Below are 16,253 nucleotides of genomic sequence, written 5' to 3' on the forward strand. Positions count from 1 at the left end.
TGAAAAGGCTATTAAAATACTCCTCCCTTTTCCAATTACAGATCTGTGTGAGGCCAAATTTCTCCATATACTTCAATTCAAACAACATATTGCAACAGATTGAAGAGATTTGCAAAAATGTAAAACAATGACACTCTTTTCACTAAAATTTTGTTTTGGAAGATGTAGTTAGCTTTCATTTAAAATATGTTATTTATGTTAACATGTAATGGTTTATTTCTTTTGAGGAATTAACATATAAATATTTTAAATTTCTATTTTAATTTCCAATACAGTGAATATTTATAAACCATGTAAGTAAAAGCTCAATGGGGTCTTTAATAATTTTAAGAGCATAAGGAAGCCCAAGACCAAAATGTGAGAACTGCTTTAAAGAATACTGCTATTCCTGACAGCCAAAGCAGTCAAGCAAGAGGAGATTTTATTTCTAGGCTGTCAGGATTCATTACTGTCAAAGCAATGTCATTGTATGTTTCCCTTTATCCCTCCCCAAGTAACAGTAAAATCTTTTTTTGAAGGAATAAAATTATGTAAGCAAGTATAAAGCTAAATTTTCTTAGATTCCCCTAGAAGATTGAAAACCAAGGTATCTGACACTGTCATGTGCTATCATGGTTTAGTCACTTAGTTTTAAAATATTATAGTAACCAAATTTTGCTGTTTCTAATCCAAAATGTCAGTGGCAGGAGTGAATTGTCACATTAGCAGAACTGTTTTGATAAAACTTGAACTCACCTGTAAATACATTTGGATGAGGGAAGTTAATAACAATAAGCTTCATCACCATTTCAGGATAACAGATGGCAATTAGCCAAGCAATCATGCCTCCCCAGTCATGACCAATAAGAACACATTTGCTATACCCTGTAATCAAGAAATAAATGTTGACATCATTAAAAGAAACAGGTGAGTGCACTGTTACCTCACATAAAATAGTTATACTTCTAAAGCACCTCTTTTCATTATCTTATCCTAATTATGCACTTTGTGCAGATATTGAGTTCAGTGGTTCCAAAACTTGTCTGTACATCACCTACATAGCTCCACTCTAAACCTATAGATTGAGAATCTATGCCAGGAATCCATATTTTAAAAAAAAAATCTGAAATAGGGCCGGGCGCGGTGGCTCAAGCCTGTAATCCCAGCACTTTGGGAGGCCGAGACGGGTGGATCACGAGGTCAGGAGATCGAGACCATCCTGGCCTACACGGTGAAACTCCGTCTCTACTAAAAAATACAAAAAACTAGCCGGGCGAGATGGCAGGCGCCTGTAGTCCCAGCTACTCGGGAGGCTGAGGCAGGAGAATGGCGTAAACCCGGGAGGCGGAGCTTGCAGTGGGCCGAGATTGCGCCACTGCACTCCAGCTTGGGCGACAGAGCGAGACTCCGTCTCATAAAAAAAAAATCTGAAATAGGCCAGTGTGATGGCTCATACCTATAATCCCAACACTTGAGAGGCCAAAGCAGGAGAATTTCTAGAGGCCAGGAGTTCGAGACCAGCCTGGGCAACACAGCAAGACCGCCCCCCACCAAACCAGCCATCTCTACAAAAAAATAAAGAAATTAGCCAGGTGTGGTGGTGCCCACCTGTAGTACCAGCAACTGTAGAGCCTGGGGTGGGAGGATCCCTTGAGCCCAGGACTCCAAGGCTGCAGTGAGCCATGATCATGCCACTGCACTCCAGCCTGGGTGCGAGACTGAGACTCTGTTTCTAAAAAAAAAAAAAAAAAAAAAAAAGCGGCGGGGGAACAGGAGTACAAAACAAACAAAAAAACATCTGAAATAGCTAATGTTGCTCAGCTCTGGTCCCATGGACCTGAGTTTGGAAACCATGGTAAAGACTGCACATAATGGGCCAGGCGCAGTGGCTCAAGCCTGTAATCCCAGCACTTTGGGAGGCCGAGACGGGCGGATCACGAGGTCAGGAGATCGAGACCATCCTGGCTAACACGGGGAAACCCTGTCTCTACTAAAATACAAAAAACTAGCCGCGCTATGATGGCGGGGGCCTGTAGTCCCAGCTACCGGAGGCCTGAGGCGGGAGAATGGCGTGAACCCGGGGGGGGAGCTTGCAGTGAGCTTGAGATCCGGCCACTGCACCCCCAGCCCTGGGGCGACGAGGAGACTCCTCTCAAAAAAAAAAAAAAAAAACTGCACATAATGAAGTCAAAAGTGAGATTATTTTCTTTTTTTGAATGCTCAGAAATTTCTAGTTATAGTAAAATTATAAATGTCTCATCTATGTCCAACTCATAAATCTTTATTTCCAGGAAGCATCTATTTCTTCCCTAACTTCATAAATCCTATGTACAGCTCAACACAGAAAGTTTGTCACTAATTTGGAACTGTGAAGTCAAATTGAAGTAATGGAAAGTCTTAATTATAGCACCAATTTTGCACCAGTTTCATTTTATGTAATCACTCAGTAATTTAAAGTAGGTTAAAATGTTGATTAATAGAGATTCCTACAGGATTTCCATTGTATGGATGGATGAAATTCATTTGTAATTTATTCCTGGAGTACTTAAAATTGCTTAATTCTTTCAAGGAAGTACTTCTCACCATCACTCCTCACCACTATACTAATACACACACATAGGCATCGACACACACAGATAAATCTTGTTTATATTAATTATTTGCCTAAAAATTTCATGATGACAAATTTAGGCCAGGTCTGACTGAATTATCACAAAATCTGAAACATAATTGTTCAAAATCAATGTCGGAGTCTCTTTTACTGTAATCAAACTAAATGACAACATTGTACGTGACACCCCCAGACCCCATCCATTATTTCTCCCCTAAAAATATTGGGCTGATCTATGCTCTCATTAGATCACTGTAGAAAGGGCCTTTCATTTCATGGTGTTTCTCACTATACTGCTTCCCTTAGCATATTGATGGTAGCAGCTTGGTTTCAGTCAAAAGGGATATAGTATTAATAGATTGGATTATTGTTAAAAAATATTTGCTTTCCCCTTCTCCCTACTGTCATAGTAGTCTACCTGCTGCCCTTTGATTTTAAACTTGGCCATGTGATTTGCTTTGGTCTCATGGTGGCTGTATAACTCGACTTTGGGCTCCACCATATGACTTGCTTTGACTAATGGGCTGCCTGTAGAAACTTGAGCTTGTGCAGCTGAGCTCACCCTCTACCATTGCCAGGAGAAAAGCTTCCCTCAGGCAGCCACTCCCTTTTAGCTTGGACTCCAGCCCAACTCACAGAGAGAAGCCAGTCCCAGCTGGACCTGCAGCCTGAGGTAAAGACCAGAGGAGTCCAGCCTATGGTTAACCTGCAGATCCATGAGTACAGGAAAAAATGGTTATGACCCTATGCCACCGATCTGGGGTGGTTTGTTTCACAATATTATGTGGTTCTAACTGATGGATAACAACAGAAATAATGCAAGTGCATCTGTATTTTATAACATTTTAAAATGAATATTTAGGTGTGTGTTCTAAAGAAATAAATTTTCTAAGTACAAAAATAAAATTTTCAATAATTATTTCTGAAAATAATAAACAGCATACATTAGGTCTATTTTTTTTTTTTTTTTTTTTGAGACAGAGTCTCGCTCTTATTGCCCAGGATGGAGTGCAATGGCACAATCTTGGCTCACTGCAACCTCCACTTCCTGGGTTCATGCCTGGATAATTTTTGTATTTTTAGTAGAGACAGGGTTTCACCATGTTGGCCAGGCTGGTCTCAAACTCCTGACCTCAGGTGATCTGCCTGCCTCAGCCTCTCAAAGTGCTGGGATTACAGGCGCGAGCCACAGCACCCGGGCCATTAGGTCTATGTTTAAAAACAAATCTGAAAAGTCATTCTTGGCTGGTAGACGGAATCGTTGCTCTAGATGCATCATTTTAAATTTCCTGTATAGATATTTTGGGCTGACTACCTGAAACCATGGTGACAGGATCCAGATAATTTGAGGAGATGGAATATGCATCCTCCCAAGAAAAGATGTCATCGATTCACAATTTGTTGAATGTTTGTCCCTTAAAAAGAGTTGTTTTGTTTCAAACTAACCTACCTAAAGAATCTAAAATATCCTTTATGTCTGTAATTAGACAGTCCAATTTATAATTCTGTCGATGAATGGGAGCATCTGTTTCTCCATAACCTCTCAAATCCAGTGCTACAACTCGATATTCACTTTTAAATTCTCTCAGTTGGTAACGCCAAGAATACCTGCAGGAAAAAAGGAAGCATTTAAAATACCATATTTACTAGAACAAAGAGTAACATTACAAATTTTTTTTATTTTCTTTTTTATTTTTTTTGAGACGAGTTTTGCTCTGTCACCCAGGCTGGAGTGCAGTGGTGCAATTACAGCTCACTGCCGCCTCAACCTCCCTGGCTCAAGTGATCCTCCTGCCTCAGTTTCCTAAAAAACTGAGACTATAGGTGCACATCATCACACCCAGCTAATTTTAAAAATTTTGTGTAGACACGGGGTCTCCCTATGTTGCCAGGGCTGGTCTCAAACTCCCGGCTCAAGAGTGATCCTCATGCCTTAGCCTCCCAAAGTGCTGAGATTACAGGTGTGAGCCACTGCACCTGGCCACATTTCAGATTTTCTCAGTGGAAAACTGTAAGAAATTCCTTATTTTTATAACAGATATATAGCTGCAAGTAAGCAAGAAAGAGACCTACTTGAGAAGGAAACACTGACATTCTATTAGAATTATTTTATCTTTTTACCAATTCCAGTGGAGGGTAACAAAGTGCCATGATTTACAGAAACTACACAGTATCAGATACTAAAATCATTGTACTTACATAAGTCTTAATAAGTCCATTTTTTAAAAATTGAAACAAGGTCTCGCTATGTTCCCAGGCTGGGCTCAAACTCCAGGTTCAAGTGATCCTCCTGCTTCAGCCTCCCAAAGTGCTGGGATTACAGGTGTGAGCTAACATGTCTGGCCAATAAGTCAATTTTTCATTTGCTTGTTTGTTTTGAGACAAGAGTTTCGCTCTTATTGCCCAGGCTGGAGTGCAATGGCGGGATCTTGGCTCACTGCAACCTCTGCCTCCCAGGTTCAAGCGATTCTCCTGCTTCAGCCTCCCAAGTAGCTGGGATTACAGACCTGTGCCACCACGCCTGGGTAATTTTTGTATTTTTTTTTTTTCTTAGTAGAGACAGGGTTTCTCCATGTTGGTCAGGCTGGTCTCGAACTCCTGACCTCAGGTGATTCACTCATCTCGGACTCCCAAAGTGCTGGGATTACAGGTGTGAGCCACTGTGCCTGGCCAAATAAGTCAATTTTTTAAGCTTTTCTTAAATGGTGTGTATAGCCACCAGGAAATCTGTACTATGAACAGTTAGTTATTTTACAGCCCAAATTTCTAGATAATAAATTGATTATGTTTATCTGAAAAGTAGATTTTACTCACCTTACTCCATTGTCAAATAGGGTCAATGTTTTAGTAATAACCACAGCTTATTTATGGGTGAAAAAGTCTGAAGGCTTTTTTAAAAAAGATTATCACTCAAATAATCTAATAATGAAACAATCATTTAAGATAAACCTCTGCTTGCTAAAGCAAAATTCTGTGGAGAAGATCCTGAACCATGAGTATAAGCAAGAGTGATACTAAAAACATTTAACAACCAAAATGGCACCAGCACTGACCAATTAGAACAGCCACAGTGCTGCAGCCAAGTTCTGGAGGCCACTGCTGAGCCAGGCATTCTCCCTTTGCTTGATCATGGAACTGCAAAATTCATTGAAATAGAGAGATCCATGAGATTTTCTTTTTCAAATAAGCAAACCCATTTTAGATAACCAACAGAAAAAAAAGACATGGATTTTAAAAAGTGACTCATTATGTTATGGGACTCAAAATATGCATTTAAAAAAACGCATCTGCGTGCACATTTGTTCATGGAAATACAGTGTAAAATTATCTGACACAAGCCAAGTGGGAGATTATGGTCTGAAAATACTTTTGGAGTGCAGTAGGCAAGCTAACACAACTGAATGTTAAGATTATAAACCAGTGTAAAGATTTTAATATAAGATTATAAGCCAACAGTGAAAGGGGGGCAGTGATATGAAGTGACACACAACAGTAAGATCAATGTAACAAACAGGCCAGGCACAGTGGCTCACACCAGTAATCCCAGCACTTTGGGAGGCCAAGGTAGGCAGATCACTTAAGCTCAGGAGCCTAGGCACCATGGCAAAACCCTGTCTCTACACAAAATTAAAAAATTAGGCTGGGCGCGGTGGCTCACGCCTGTCCCAGCACTTTGGGAGGCCAAGGCAGGCAGATCACCTGAGGTCATGAGTTCGAGACCAGCCTGACCAATATGGAGAAACCCTGTCTACTAAAAATACAAAATTAGCCAGGCGTGGCGGTGTATGCCTGTAATCCCAGCTACCTGGGAGGCTGAGGCAGGAGAATCGCTTGAACCCAGGAGGCAGAGGTTGAGGTGAGCTGAGATCGTCCCATTGCACTCCAGTCTGGGCAACAAGAGCAAACTCCATCTCAAAAAAAGAAAAAGAAAAAAAATTTTTACTAAGTATGGTGTCATGTGCCTGTGATCCCAGATACTCAGGAGCCTTAGGTGGGATGATGGCTTAAGCCCAGGTGGCAGAGTTTGCAGTGAGCTGTGATTGCGCCACTGCACTGTAGCCTGGGTGACAGAGCCAGAACCTGCTCCCCCCTGAAAAAAAAAATCATTGTAACAAATGAACCATCTTACATCATCAGGAAGAGCGTCAGACACATATTTGGAATTATGAATGAATATGGAATTTTTTGATCTATCACTAGGATATTTATATTTTATGAAAATCTGCCAAAGCATTGCCAACTAAGATGGATTTGAAAATGTTAACAAAAAACAAACACAGAAAAAGAATAACAAAAAAGAAAATGCTAATAAACATGTCTTCTGGCCAGGCGCAGCGGCTCATGCCTGTGATCCTAGCATTCTGGGAGGCCAAAGCGGGCGGAACACTTGAGGTTAGGAATTTGAGACCAGCCTGGCCAACATGGTGAAACTACGTCTCTGCTAAAAATACAAAAATTAGCCAGGCGTGGTGGCGGACATAATCCCAGCTACTCGGGGGGCTGAGGCAGGAGAATCGCTTGAATCCGGGAGGTGGAGGTTGCAGTGAGCCGAGATCACATCACCGCACTCCTGCCTGGGTGACAAGAGTGAAACTCCGTCTTAAATAAATAAATAAATAAAATAAAATAAACGTGTCTTTTTTGGCTAGGCTGTAATGTTGTTAATCTTGTCTGCAGATTGTAACAAATAAAGTAGCTTGTTTCCTTAAAGATACTCATCTATCAACACATATGATTGTATTTTTTCTGATTTGCCTTACTTAAAATTTTGAATTGATTTTTTATGTCTTTGTAACTGAAGCCTAATTCTTCCCTCTTTATAATCCATCATACCCAATCAATAAAGTTCTGTTCATTTAACCTCTTAAATATTTATTTAAACATTCCCTTCTACCATTCTATCATTACCTTAATTCAGGCCTCCTTTTAGGCAGCAGCCTGTTGCTTGGTCTAAGTGTGTCCCTTTCATTCCCCTCTGCTCTATCTTCTACAAAACCAGTGACGTAGCAAAGACACAAACTCATGTCATTTCCTTGCTGAAAATCTTGACTCCCTATTACTCATAACATGAAGCTCCAGCTCATTTTCTAGCAGAAAATATCTGAAAGATTTGACTATTGCTCAATCTTCCAGCCAGATTACTTTACACTCTGTCATTCGCTTTATAACAAAAAGAGCTAACATCTATACCATTCTTACTACATGTCAGGCCCAACTCTAAGTGCTTCTTGTATGGTAATATTGATCTTCAAAACAATACTATGAAGTAGGTATTATTATTATCTTCACTTAACAGATGAAGAAGTGGAGGGAAAGCAAAGTTAACTGAAGTACCAATGGTCACAGAGTCAGTAAACAGCAGAGCCAGGATTCTAGCCCAGGGAGTCTGGCCCCAGAGTCCATGTTGTACTGCCTCTGCAGCACTAGGTTGAAATAGGTGAACAAATAGAGATATTGGTTTTTGCTTTTATGACTTTGTTCATATGGTTTCCTTTGTCTGAAATACCATCACTCCCCACCATTCTCCTATTACTCCATAATCCCTGACGCTCACCCCTCAGTTAACTCCTTATCACAATGGGCATCTCCTCTTCTAGGAGACTTCCCAGCTCTCTCCATTACAGCTGGGGTGCATGGGCCCCTTCCACACTTGTATGTGCACTCTTCAGGGCTGAGGCACACATCACTTTTGATACCTGGCTCTTCCACGAGATCGTTTCCTGGGTTGTCTATGAGAATATCTAACCCCTGTTGGAGATTAATAAAGATGTGTTGAATAAGTGAAACAACAAACAAATAAAAACACTGAGTAAACAACTAGAAGTACCAGTTGTGCAGTAGGACTTTTGTCCCAGTTCAAACCTTGAGACAATGACATTTATCGGTCCCAAATTCCTACTGGGGAATTTGTATTCAATTTCTGTTGAACTGCACATGGTTTCAGTACCTTAAGGGTCCGTGTCTTCATTTAGGATTTTCAAGGTAGAAATTTCAAGGTAGAAATTTCACTTAATGTATATAATCCTGCAACATCTTACATTTAGAATTGGATTAGGGATTATGCAAACATGATGCCTCCATGTCATATTAGAAATAATTTAAATTGCCTTAAAAATAAATCCAGCTACTGCTTTTAACAATGAGTTGAAAGCCAAACAATATCCTAAACAATTCTAAGAAATAGGGCAACTGCATGTTTTTAATAAATTACTAAGGAATAATTTTTAACTGTCATCTTCCTGAAGTTCATAAACTAAACACATTTGATTTACACGTTAGCCCTAAACTGAAAAAGAAGTCACCCCAGTATCAGATTGATGGACACATCATTTACATGAATAAAGCGAAAACAATCTCCTTGACACAGGAATGAAACACATTACAAAAGCAGTAACCCTGAAAACACTATAAATAAGCAAAACTATTTTCATCCACATTGCCTTTTTTCTGGTAGCTTTAGGTAATAGCAGAGGACACTCAGGAAAAATAACCAATCTCTTTCCCAGTGATAGCTCTTTACCTAAGGAGGGCTCCTGGTTTTACCAGGCTAGCCACTTTCAGATGTAGACTCTCATCCTCCTCTTTACCACAGAGAAATGCCATAGTTGTCAGCTTCTCTGCTCAGCTGTATGATGAAGGCCCCTCACTTGCCTCAGCACTTGAATGATGACGCATGCATTCCATACAGCTGGAGACGAAGACGACTCAAAGAAATTGCCTGCCTCAGCTCAAAATATTTTTAAAGGAGATGCAAATTGAAGTGGAGAGAGAGAGTGGGAGAAAGATCATCCTTTGACAAACAGCCTTATTTGGGGTTAATTTAGTCAAAGGTCCTGTAGATGTGTATCTTGCTTAATATTTCCTTTAGACTTTAAGAAGACCCAGGATTTTATTGTTGCTGTGTAACAGCTGATTGTATACATTAAATATCACCATTTCTCAACAGCTATTCTCAGGCAATGATGATAAATGCAGATAATATGTTACATTTGTATGGTGCTTTTCTGTTTAAAAAGCACTTTCACACACATTATCAATTCATGGCTTTTTTGTTTGTTTTCACTGTATCAAATATTTATTACCTACTTAACCTATGATCAAGCATACACGTTCATGTGTATTTAGGCAAAACTTAATTGCTAGAGGAATAACATTTAAATTTGTAATATAAATTGAAAATGGTTTGAAATGCCACGCATGAAGTTTTTTGGCCTTTAAAATGAAAAAAATAAATAAGAGTTTTGTCTTAAAACGTAAACCCTAGAGTTTTGTCCTAAATTCTAAGACCTTTTTTTTCCTATTGTTTGTTTCCACTAGCACCTCAATGGAATTGACTAGACCTCATAATGGGTAAGAGTGGCAATTTGATTGATTGAAAGGAAAGACAGAGTGAGCATCAACAGGGGTCTTGGTTTAGCCTATGACTCCAGAGATACCTGATTACCAACAATCTCCATGTAATATTTTCAGATGCTCCCTAAACAACCAGGTAGCTTTCAGATTAATGATCAGCAAAGTTCAATGAATTCAATATGATCTATTTTGAGTAGCTGAGCTATCTGCGTTTGTAGTTGTTGCTGTTTTAAATTCTAGCAATGTTCTTACTGGAGAAACATATGACAGATTTAGTGAATAGAAGGGACACATGCCTATCTACGATCTTCACATATTTCTTAATATACGGCTTTTCAGAGTGAAAATATCTCTAGGAGCTTCCCAAAAACTAAACCATTCCTCACAATGACCAGATCCCTTTTGGATCCATTCAAGATTTGACTTTGTGGGAGCAAATGGGAATGATGTCCAGGGACCAGTGCTGGACCCCTCCTAGGCTGTTTCATCCCCTGAAGATTCTAGAACAAGAATCACCAGCCATCTCTATTTTGCAAAAGGGCTCTCATGAGGAGTAAATAATGAGACATGACTGTGAAAAACATGCACAAAATCTCTTAGAATATGACAGAGAGCATCTACTGCCCTGTATGAAAGTGGTTGTAGGTTCATTTTTATCTTTGTGGATGTTGCTCCGCATGTAAAGAGGTGAAGTTTCAGAGGAATAAGGATGGACAAGTACTGAGGTTGGTGTGAGGTAGAGAAAGAAAATAGCTTTCAAATGTTTTCTTTCTAAAAAGTTAAGTATCATCTCCCCGATGTATGAATTTTATTTAGGATGATGATTTAAAATGTTAAATTAAGGTATTTTTATATTGTTGGCTGATTTTTTAACAACTTCTTGAATGTTTGTATAAGGTGTGACATTTGAAAGGCAAAAATCCATGCATGTTATCCGATCAGATTACTATAATTCCTATAGAATGAGAACAAGTTGCAGAGGTCAGCCCTGACTTTCAAAAACAAGGGGCACCTGACTTTCTGGCACTGCCAACTTCAGAAGGGTAGCTATGGGGCTTAAATGAGATGGTATATATACGACACTTATAAAAGTACCTGGCTCGGGAAGGGAACAGCATACACTGGAGCCTGTTGGGGGGTGGGGAGAGAGAAAGCATCAGGATAAATAGCTAACGCATGCTCTACTTAATACCTAGGTGACGGGTTGATAGATGCAGCAAACCACCATGACACACGTTTACCACGTAACAAACCTGCATGACCTGCACATGTATTCCAGAACTTAAACAAGAGAGTACCTGGCTCATAGTGAATGCTCAGAAAATGTTAACTATCATCACCAGAGTTAGGAAACTATTATCTGACACATGGATCTCCACACTGAATGAATGGGAATGAAGGAAGAAAATGAACATTTACTGAATATTCACTGGGGCCAGATTTTTCATGTTTTGACTCTTCATCCTCACCCAACTCTGCAACATTATTGTAGATGATTGTTTAGGGTTCTGCAGCAAATAAGTGGCTGAGCCAGAATGTACTGCCCATGCTATGTTAAGCAGATTTGATCAATGTTTCAGAGTAACATTTTATTGTGAACTAATTATGCCATGCACTCCATGAGGTGAGACCACATGCGTATGCTCGAATTGCACTGGGCAGCTAATCTACCACCTCACTGAGCCGTCTCCAGATGAATGAAAGAACAGATCAAAGCATAACAGGAAAATGACTTATGTTTATTTATGCACATCAATCCAGAAGGGGAAAAAGATCTTCATGCAGGGAAAATATTCTAAGGAAGACTTCTCACTCTGGAAAAATTATTAGGTATAGGTGTCTTTGCTATCCTCCACTCTTTTCTTCAATGCCTAATACCTCCTAGTACACTAACATCCTCAATACATTTATTCATAAAGTCCCTTTCACTCACAAAGTATTAACTAAAGTGGGTCGGGTGCAGTGGCTCACACTTGTAATCCCAACATTTTGAGAGGCTGAAGTGGGCAGATCACTTGGGGTCAGGAGTTTGAGACCAGCCTGGCCTGTTTAACATGGTAAAATCTTGTCTCTACTGAAACTTCAAAAATTAGCTGGGTGTGGTGCACATTTGTAATCCCAGCTACTTGGAGGCTGAGGCAGGAGAATCACTTGAACCCAGGAGGTGGAGGTTGCAGTGAGCTGAGATTGCACCACTGCACTCCAGCCTGGGTGACAGAGCAAGACTGTCTAAAAAAAAAAGAAGTCTCTTAAGGTAGTAATCCTTTCAGCACTAGATGCATTTTAAATCAGGATTTTGAGTGACATAAAATCTTTAAGACTCTAAAGGAGGTAAGAAATCTGTAATGGTGGAATTCTAGGTGTTATAAGATAGTAAGGGAGGATTTGCAGACAGGATATTGTCCTAGACCTTTCAAAATATATCAGATATTCTACCTTTGAGTCAACTAAGGGAAGTGGGCTTTTAAAAACATCAATTTCTTGACCTATTTACTTTATGAACTATTTCTCATAGCCCTGTGCTATCAAAAACTGGTTTTCTTTTACTGCCATAGGTACCACCTTTTTTTTTTTTTTTTTTTTTTTTTTTTTTGAGATGGAGTCTTGCTCTGTCGCCCAGGCTGGAGTGCAGTAGTGTGATCTCACCTCACTGCAAGCTCCGCCTCCTGTGTTCACACCATTCTCCTGCCTCAGCCTCCCGAGTAGCTGGGACTACAAGCGCCTGCCACCAGGTCTGGCTTTTTTTTTTTTTTTTTTGTATTTTTAGTAGAGATGGGGTTTCACCGTGTTAGCCAGGATGGTTTCGATCTCCTGACTTTGTGATCCACCTGCCTTGGCCTCCTGATATGTACTACCTCTTTTAAAGATGTTCATTAAAAAACAAAAAAAAAAAAATTTAAACATACGTTGCTTTCATCTGTACTTATTTGGCCCAGTGGGGTCAATAGAGAACAGAACATTTCTCCTTAGGTAATTGCTATGGTCTGAATATGTTCTCCCAAAATTCATATGATGAAGTTTATTTGCCTCCAGAGGACACATCAGCAAGGCACCATCTTGGACACACACAGACGTGGATGTCACTAGACTCTGAATCTGCCGGTGCCTTGATCTTGGACTTCCCAGTCTCCAGAATGGTGGGAAATAAATTTCTGTTCTTTATAAATTACCCAGTGTCAGGTATTTTGTTATAGCAACAAAAATGAATGAAGATAGTAACTAATAATTACATATTTGGGGCTCTAGATTTTCTTCCTAATGTGAAATATTTAGGTAAATTATCCTGCATTCCTATAAGCCTATTGCTCTGTGCACAGGAAATAGTTCATTTTCAGTTTCCATGAGTGCTCTACTCTCTGCCTTCTCCTCACCCCAGCCTCACCAAAATCTTCCTGATAACAATCACTCCACATCTTTGGTTTGTTTAAAATCTCCTTTCCCTACCCAGTGTTGTATTTTGTCTGTAGTAGATACTCTACACAAACGGTTTGGTTACTGTTTCAGAAATTTGAAACATTAAAAGATATGTGTTTTAATCCTCAAAAAACATATAAATTTAAAATGGTAGCAGGTAGGTCTTTTAAGGAGGAAAACCATTGCTGTGATTCAGGAACATTTAGGAATATTAACTCTGGGCACATGATCAAAAAGTAGGGTCTGTTAAAAGTCATTACAAGAGGCTTGGTGTGGTGGGTTACACCTGTGATCCCAGCACTTTGGGAGGCCACGGTGGGAGGATTGCTTGATCTCAGGCTTTCAAGACCAGCCTGGGCAACATAGCAAGATTCCATCTCCAAAAAAAAAAAAAGCTAGGTGTGGTGGTAGATGCCTGTAGTCCCAGCTACTTGGTAGGCTGAGGTGGGAAGATTGCTTAAGCTCAGGAGGTCAAAAGTTGCAGTGAGCTGTGATCATGCCACTGTGCCCCAGCCTGGGTGACAGAGTAAGACCCTGTCTCAAAAATTACCATTGTAACAGTATTAAGAGGTGGGGCCTTTAAGAGGTGGTTAGGTCACGAGGGCTCTGCCCTCATGGATGAAAATAATGCCACCATGAAAGGGTAATTTCAGTCCCCTTTTGCCTCTTTGCCCTTCCTCCTCTGCCATGTGATGCTGCAGCAAGAAGGCCCTTGTCAGATGTTGGCACCTTGATCCTGAACTTCCCAATCTCTAGAACTCTGAGAAAACACATTTATGTTCATCATAAGTTACCCAGACTGTGATATTCTGTTACAGCAGCACAAAATGAACTGAGAAAATAAGCCAAGTTTTAATATAACAATAAATGTTAGTTGGTAAGTTTACCAGAATTCTGGAAATCCATGAAGCAGCAGCATAAGTGGTTTGCCTCTTTCTCCAGCAGCAACATAGTGAAATCTTAACCCTGAATCCTGAAAGTAGAGGGCATGGAATTTTAGTGATGTTTGTGTTGATTGACAAAGAAATATATTTAGCATTTCCCCTTCATTAAAAAATAATAACTTGCCTTATTTTTTAAAATTTGTGTATTTACAATATCTTTATGACACTCAGTTGCCTTATTTTTAACATCAAGAAATAAATTTACTTTCATTAATTTTCAAAAAGAAAAGCAAACCCCATGCCCTATTAATAGGGTAAATTGACAGATTCACTTTGTCAACACTCCCTTGACAGTATCTTCTCTTCTTGTTCTAGTACAAGGTCAATTTATATATTATGAGCTTCTGAAGCAATGTCACAATTTGTAACTTTCATCTTACCATTTGTAACTTGCATGTTACTGATGTGTCACATTTCATCTCCCAAATGCTGCAGGACATGTAAATAATTCTAATCTGAATTTATATTTCTGCCATGTTTACATCCTAGTCATCTACTTTTCTCAGCTTGCCCGTCAAGAGCTGTGCAATCAGTTATATAATTCACACCTCCTTCTCTTATTTTTAGGTCTCTCCTTCCCACATTATTATTTTGAGTGTTGCATGTTCTGTTCCCCTTGCTGCCTGCTCATGTCATGTCAGTGTGTGTTTCTAATAACAGAGTGCCCTGAGTGCTCAAGACTTCACTCTGCATGTGGGAGACAAGAAAACACAAGGAAAATTAAAAAAACAGGGGAATGAGACAGGAATTCAAGCAAATACTAAGCAAGCTGAATGGAGGAAAGTAGAGGGAACAGCAGAAAAATAAAAAACTCTGAAAGCAAGCAAGCTAGGAAACAAAAAGAACCAAAAGCTGTACAGAGACATTGGGTTTTTATATCAGGCAACTCAAGCAACTGAGTTTTCAGATGTGAAAGAATCATTTTGCAGATTCAGAAGATGAGGCCCAAAGATGGTAACATGGGTCATAAAATGGTTGAGAGCAGGGCTGTGACCAGAATCTCCATCTTGTCCTAACTCCCAGGACAATGTTCTTTCCACTCCTTTGTACTCTGTCTCTGGGGAAGCTCTTTAGGCGGCCAGAGCCAGGGGAAAGGTGTTTTATGGAATTCCAGATGGTTCTCATACAACTTTTACTCCTCAGGTTGGACAGAGATAACAAAATCTGACTTTACCCTCAGTTGCACGATGGCTTCCTAGAGGTTCAATAACTTCTTTTATTGGTGGTGAGTCTTGGAGGATTAAATGTTATGGGCACTGGATTGGATTTAATTAACATATACTTTATTGCACTGACTATGCGTCAGGCATTGTTTTAAGTTTTTCGTGTTTGTTTTTATAAATATTAACCTATTTAATTCTCATGTCGACCCCAGGCAAGAAAGAAGTTCTCTTGCCCTTCCGAACTTCAGCTGCGGGGCAATTTAACTCCTAACAGGAAATAAGGACTTGGTGACATAAATATCCCCTCTTATGAGGCTGGGTTTGAAAGGCCTGTGAGTCAGACTGCAGGGTGTATCACGGGAACTATTTCCCTTCACCACCTGGAGCATCAGGAAACAGAATATCTGTGGGCTGTGAGGAAGCTTGAACAATTACAGTCTGCAGGAAAGGCTGGATTTACTTTTTATTCCATTCCTTTCTTTGGTCCCTGACTTCATAAGTCTGCATTCCTCCCCACAAGCACACACAATTTACTTATTGTTTCATGCAACCTAAGTCGTCTGTGATCATCATAAACTCATGACTCCCAAAGACTGACTGTTTACTCTTATTATCTCTAAAATTGGGCAAGAACAGGCTCCTGAGACATTAGGATGCCACGAGGAACAATTCTCTACAGCCGATCTGAGCTCTAAAGGGCAAAAGGGTGACAGGAGACAGCTTTCCCTTGCAGTAGGAAAAAGAGCAGGTTTATTCTGGGTTGTTGTGGCGCGGGGCGGGGGGGGGGGG

General features: G+C 39.9%; 1 protein-coding gene across 1 annotated transcript in view; it reads right to left on the reverse strand.

Moving 5' to 3' along the window:
* The window catches only part of EPHX4 (epoxide hydrolase 4), a 40,879-nt gene that overhangs the window by 23,617 nt on the left and 1,009 nt on the right, over positions 1-16,253 (reverse strand). Inside the window, 3 exon segments of the mRNA XM_017855788.1 lie at positions 736-864; positions 4,041-4,198; positions 14,245-14,330. Of these exon segments, the coding sequence (XP_017711277.1) occupies positions 736-864; positions 4,041-4,198; positions 14,245-14,330 (373 nt within the window).

Source organism: Rhinopithecus bieti, unplaced genomic scaffold (assembly GCF_001698545.2).
Source record: "Rhinopithecus bieti isolate Rb0 unplaced genomic scaffold, ASM169854v2 scaffold_41619, whole genome shotgun sequence".
Lineage (NCBI taxonomy): Eukaryota > Metazoa > Chordata > Mammalia > Primates > Cercopithecidae > Rhinopithecus > Rhinopithecus bieti.